General features: G+C 44.6%; 1 protein-coding gene across 1 annotated transcript; it reads right to left on the reverse strand.

Annotated features, from left to right (window-relative positions):
* Nucleotides 1-4,128: 4,128 nt before the first annotated feature.
* Nucleotides 4,129-4,820, reverse strand: LOC133804525 (uncharacterized). The gene is made up of 2 exons (XM_062242681.1): nt 4,696-4,820; nt 4,129-4,614 (listed from the first exon to the last, which is right to left on the reverse strand). Exons 1-2 carry the CDS (start codon nt 4,750-4,752, stop codon nt 4,150-4,152), a joined length of 522 nt encoding a protein of 173 aa, XP_062098665.1. The 5' UTR covers nt 4,753-4,820; the 3' UTR covers nt 4,129-4,149.
* Nucleotides 4,821-7,013: the final 2,193 nt, after the last annotated feature.

Raw genomic sequence — 7,013 nt, forward strand, 5'->3', positions numbered from 1 at the left:
TATACTTATTGATAATGGTAGTTCAGCTAACATTTTATTTTTAAGTACTCTCAGGGAAATGGGAATAGATGAATCAAAGATTATAAAGAAGACTACAATCCTCATCGGTTTCAGTGGAGAACAAAAGAACACACTAGGAGAGATCGAGCTACCTGTCTATGCCGAAGGAGTCAATCTATGCACAAGATTCCTGGTAGTAGACTCTCCGTCTGCTTACAACGTGATATTAGGTCGACCATGGATACATGAAATGGAGGCAGTCCCTTCAACATACCACCAAGTCCTAAGGTTCCCAACTAAGTGGGGAGTAAAAGAAATTAAAGGCCAACAGAAAGATTCGAGAGCATGTTACCAGACTACCATGAAGGCCAAACCCGCTCAGTTATAGCAATTACAGGAAGACAGACTGACTGACTCCCAGATGAACCAACCAGACATGGAGGAGTTGGACGAAGTCCAGATACATCTGGACTATCCAGATCACAAAGTCCAAATCGGATCACGATTGGACCCTGACATCAGAACTGAACTCATTAACTTTTTATCTGCCCATTATGATTGTTTTGCTTGGTCCCATGCGGACATGACTGGAATTGACCCCGAAATAATTGTCCATAAATTGCAGGTTGATCCAGACTACCCACCAAGGAAACAAAAAAGAAGAAAATTTGCCCCTGAAAGGAACAAAGCCATTAACGAAGAAGTTCAAAAGCTTATTGATAATGGGTTTGTGAGGGAGGTGCATTATCTCGACTGGTTGGCTAACGTAGGCATCGTGAAAAAAAAGAATGGCAAATGGCGAGTTTGCATTGACTTCACAGACCTCAACAAGGCGTGTCCAAAAGACTCATTCCCATTACCGCACATAGACATGCTAGTAGACGCCACAGCCGGTCATGAACTCCTAAGCTTCATGGACGCATACTCAGGATACAACCAGATCCTGATGCATCCAGACGACCAGGAAAAGACAGCCTTCATGACCAACTTAGGCATATTTTGCTACAAGGTCATGCCATTCGGATTGAAGAACGCAGGAGCAACATATCAGAGACTAGTCAACAAGATGTTTGTCGGCTTGCTAGGGAAGACGATGGAAGTCTACATTGACGACATGCTCGTCAAATCCCTCATTGCAAAGGACCATATCAGCCATTTAAAACAATCTTTTGACATTCTTAGGAAATATAATATGAAGCTGAATCCAACTAAATGTTCTTTTGGTGTGACTGCAGGAAAGTTCCTTGGGTAACTAGTAACCCAAAGGGGAATTGAGGCAAACCCAGCACAGATAGAGTCAATCCAAAGGATTCCTTCCCCAAAGTGCGTAAAAGACGTACAGAAACTAACTGGACGCATTGCAGCACTCAGCCGATTCATCTCAAAGTCTTCAGAACGATGTCACCTCTTCTTCAACACACTAAGGAAGTCAAAAACCTTCGAGTGGACAGCTGAATGTGAAGAGGCACTGGGCCAGCTAAAACAGTACCTGACCAGCCCGCCTCTCCTCTCAAAGCCAAAAGACAATGAGACATTATTCATCTATCTAGCAATATCCAAGACGGCAGTTAGCGCAGTCCTAGTCCGGGAAGAGGAAAGCAAGCAATCTCCAGTCTACTATGTAAGCAAAGCTTTGCTTAACGCAGAAACCCGATATAGCCAGCTGGAGAAGCTTGCACTAGCACTCATCCACGCAGCAAGGAAGCTACGTCCATACTTCCAGTGCCATCCAATAACGGTCTTGACCACCTTTCCACTCAAAACAATCCTCCACAAACCAGAACTATCAGGCAGACTGACCAAGTGGGCGGTAGAGCTCAGCGAGTACGACGTAACATACAAGCCACGAACTTCCCTCAAATCTCAGGTATTAGCTGACTTCATTGCAGATTTTACACCTAATATGCATGTGCAGGCAGAAAAAGAACTTTGTTGTCTGACCGAGGGACAGTCAGTCGGAATCTGGAAGTTGCAAGTAGACGGCTCAAGTAACACCAGAGGAAGTGGACTCGGACTCGTCCTGACTTCACCCCGAGGTGACGTAATCGAACAAGTAGTCCGATGCGGGTTCAAAGCTACCAACAATGAAGCTGAATACGAAGCAATGATAGCTGGACTCGGACTAGCCAAAGACATGGGAGTAAAAAAGATCGTGGTCTTCAGTGATTCTCAATTGGTAGTCAACCAAATGCAAGGTAGCTATCAGGCCCGAGATAACAAAATGACAGCCTACCTCAACAAGACTAAAGAGTTGCAGTCAATCTTCGACGAGTTCACTATCAACCAAGTACCAAGAGGGGAGAACAGTCATGCAGATGCATTAGCAAACCTTGGATCCTCCATCCAGACAACCGACCCCAAGACAATACCTTTAATATATCTCCAATGGCCAGCTGTCTGGAAAGATGAAGAAGAGCAAGTTAATGACATCTCCAACAACCGAATATGGATGACTCCAATAGTCGAGTACTTGGAACAGGACATTCTCCCCGAAGATAAGAACGAAGCACGTCGGGTCAAGGCTCAGTCAGCCCGCTTCACTATTATACAAGGTAAACTCTATAAACGTTCATTTTCTGGTCCATATTTGAAATGCATTAACCCTGCAGAGGCCAAATACGTACTGGCTGAGTTACATGAAGGAGAGTGCGGCAACCACTCTGGAGGACGAAGCTTGGCGCACCGTGCCCTAACACAAGGCTACTACTGGCCAACTATGCGGGCTGATTCCTCTGATTATGCAAGACGATGCGACAAATGCCAACGGTTCGCTCAAATATCCCACCCACCTCCAGAGCGTCTCATCTCAATCACATCCCCTTGGCCATTCATGAAATGGGGGATGGATATAGTAGGCAAGCTTCCAACCGCACCAGGACAGAAAATGTACATGCTTGCAGTGACCGACTACTTCAGCAAGTGGATCGAAGCAGACTCATTCCACCAAGTCCGAGACAAAGAAGTAAAGGGTTTCATTTGGAAGAATGTGATCTGTAGGTACGGAGTACCAAAAGAAATTGTGACAGACAATGGTTCTCAATTCATCAGTTTCGACTTCCAAGACTTCTGCAAATTCTGGAACATCAAGCTCAGCTTCTCGACACCAAGGTATCCCCAAGCAAATGGACAGGCAGAGTCATCCAACAAGACCATCATGAACAACATCAAGAAGCGCCTCGAAAAAGCTAAGGGAAGATGGGCAGACGAGTTGCCGGGAGTCCTGTGGTCCTATCGAACCACAACCAGGACTGCGACAGGGGAGACACCATTTTCATTAGCTTACGGGATGGAGGCAGTCATCCCTACTGAGAGCGAAGTTCCGACAGCCAGATATGAGCTAACTACTGACGAAGAAAATTGGGAAAACATGTTCCATGAACTCGACACCATCGACGAAAGAAGGGACAAAGCACTCTTAAGAGTCTCGGCCTATCAATAGAGCATAGCCAGACATTACAACAAGAACATCCGCACTCGGACATTCAAAGTAGGAGATTGGGTTCTACGAAGAGTCTTCCAGAACACTAAGGAAGCTGGAGCAGGTAAGCTCGCCCCGACATGGGAAGGTCCCTACCTTATCACAAAGGTAGTCGGACATGGAGCATACAAGCTACAAACAAAGGAGGGACGCGATATCAACAACAGCTGGAATGCTATCCACTTAAGACTGTATCACTCTTAACTTAACCCAGTCTACTTTCATTTTCTTTCATCAGTAATCTCACAAGATCTTCATTCGAGCAACATACTGACACTTATAATGCAGGAAGTGTCAGAACTACATTTGGGCTTGATCCCTGCAAAGGGTATGTAGGCAGCTCCACGGAGCGCAGCCCCCTATCACAACCATTTTTTCTTTATATATATACTACGAACAGTTCAATAACAAATCTAAATATAAATTGACTAAGTCACTTTATACTTAGATTGGGGGAATAAGACACTAATACTCCATAAGTCATTCAGCCAATCAGCATTCGATACAATAACTTAAAAAACACTAACAGAAGCTACAACAAGCCATAATACAACAAAACTAGGTCAGTTAGATCAGGATACAATACTACATAAGAAAAAGTTCATACAACAACTAGAAAAGGCCCGAAAAACTCTGTTATCCGACGACAATGAACACGAGTAGAAGAGGAATCAGTCATCCACAACCAGATCATTAGTAGTCATGATGCCAAAAGAAGTGGCTAACTCTTCGGCCCGGGTTATCTCTTCAGCCCTCATCTTCTCCAATTCCTCAAGATCAGCAATGTATTTGGGAACATCCCAGCTATCAGCCTTACCATCCCGAAACTCACTGGCCATTACGCCACGGCATTGGATCTCAGCCTCCAGCCCAATGACCAACATCCGATTCTCCAACGAAGCAACCTCGGCTTTCAAATCATCAACTTGACCAAGAGTCACTCTCAGCTTCTCGACATCAGCTTCCTTGGATTCTAGTTGAGCCTTCAAATCAGCTATGAGTTGATCAGACTCCTTCTTGGAATCTTTCAGCCGACTAACTTCACCCCGAAGATCATTTCTCTGACTCCTTACGTCCTTTAGAGTTGCCATTAAGGACTTGATTTTCTTCTTCAGCCAAATGACCCCTTGCAAACCCTGACACATAAAAAAGAAAATGTAAGACAACAAGAGAAATCAGCTAGTCGGCACAAACAAAACTAAATGAAATATTCGTACCTGGAACAAATGAGAAACAGTGGTATCAATTGACCCATCCGTACCAACCTGCTCCATTCTGTGATCATCTTTGGGCCACAACAACTTATCAATCTCTCCTAAGTGAGGCCCAATCTCACTATAGGCCGCAGCATTGAAAGGGAACGAAAGGGCAACAGTGTCGCTAAATGGGTCGGAAGAATCATCCTGCACAGCCTTCTTCTTTTTTTTCGTCTGACTCCGCGTCAAAACAGGGGGATCAGCCGGAGGCACAAAAACCTCTCTATCAGCTTCTGAGCTCCCAACGGACGATTTCTTTGCTTGACGCAAACGTTCCAAGGCATTGGAACCGGTTAGAGGAAGTGTAAAGGGTCGGGACATAGCTACGTCTGCAAACAACCGCTCACTTGTCGTCAATTCAGTCAAAAAATTGGGAGTATATCCCAAGACTTCTAAACTTCTCTTGATAAACACAACACGAGGATTATTAGGACTCTGTAGAAGAGGAATACCTTCAGGGAGTTTTTCAACAGAGCGCCACAAAGAACTCTGACGGAGACTCGATTCAGACAACAAATCACTCCACTCACGCTCCGCCTCAGGAATAGCAAGAATACTCTTAAGTCGACCAGAAGACTCCCTCGAATCCCAAAGGTACTCAAATCGAAGCCTACCTGCAAAATGATAGAAGTATCAGCACACAAAATAAAATAAGAACAACAACAACAAGTATATGCAAGGAAACGGATTAGTAGGCAAGCATAAAAGACTCACATGCAGGAGACCATGAACAAGGTATCCTACTATCAGCAGGTAACCCCAACGAGACGAAAGGGACGAAGAAGTAACGGTCCTTCCACCTCTTATCTCCACTCTTCAAACTAATAATTAAAGGAGGGTCCTTCCCCCTAGTTGTTAACTGGTACCTACCATTGTCATTAAGGTGTGCCTTCAAGTAGTAAGCTCTCAACAAGTCAGCCACCCCAAGTGTTATCTTGTGCCTTTCACAAAGGACTTCGAGAGACATCAAAATCCGCCATGAATTTGGCATTAGTTGTCCGGGCGAAATCTCGTGGTACTCACACAACTCAACGACTAATCGGGGGATAGGAAACCGAAGCCCTTCTTTGAAGGGAAGTTCATACAGACACACCCAACCAGGTAAGTGCCAGTCAGGCCGCTCCGCCTTAGCAGGAGCATGCAGACTGATGGTATCAGGGATCTCATAATGACGACGAAGATAGGTCAACTCACCTAAACTTATGGAAGACCTAGGATTAGAACTAAGCATACTACCAGAACCCGGCATACCACCATCAATAGGTTCGTTAGAATCTATTCCCCTTCCAGTAACATCACCTAAAGGACGACCCCCCAATTCTACTACTGTAATTCGGTTGCAATCAACCATCTCAGCAGAACTTTGAAAGAGAGAACTAAAATCTTCTTCACTAAATGAACAAGACAGTCGACAGACTGAATCAGCGTGACTATCACACCTACTTGTAGACATAATGAGCTGATCACCTAGAGCAAAACAACAGCTAAGCCTTAAGGAACACAAAAAAGACATGAATAACATTTAGCTTGATACACAATCAAGAAGCGCTGGACGACTCATCAATCAATCAGTCAGACAGACCAAACATAAAAAACATATGATAAAACGAGGCAAAACAGACTACTATATCAAATTAGATTACAAAGTATTCAGTTAGACTGCAGTCAGCCTATAAGTCTCTACTAATCAGTCAGACATACCACTCGGCTCAAGGAACAGAAACACATGAATTAGACATACGCCTAAACAACAGAAATTCATATGCCACCATTGCAATCAGATTAAACGCAAATAGAAAATCTACAGGATCATACAAAAATAACAGTTGAATAAACTAACCTAGCACGAAGAACATGAAGAACACAAAGAACATGCATAAGGACATTGAAAGGAAAACAAATGAGAGAAAACTTACCTCTTGAGAAGCTCTTTTACTCCACACCCTGCACCTCCTCTCCAAGCCTTCCTCAAATGAATGCAATGGTAAAAACAAACCACCCTTATATAGGCACACAAATCCACCAGATTAGTGCCAAGTGTCAACCATCAGGTGGCCCTACCAAAAAGGATTTAACTTCCTAAAAGTCTCAGAGACAAATGAAAATTCACATTGAGCGCACTAGGCCCACTCGGCCATCTCCCCCAGACACACTACCTCCTCGGCAGACCACTCGGCAGACCACTCGGCCCAAACACACGAGTCACTCGGCCACCCCGGCGAAGCACTCGGCCACCCCGGAGGAGCACTCGGCCATGCCGACAAAGCACTCGGCCACCC

Source organism: Humulus lupulus, chromosome X, assembly GCF_963169125.1.
Source record: "Humulus lupulus chromosome X, drHumLupu1.1, whole genome shotgun sequence".
NCBI classification, from domain to species: Eukaryota; Viridiplantae; Streptophyta; class Magnoliopsida; order Rosales; family Cannabaceae; genus Humulus; species Humulus lupulus.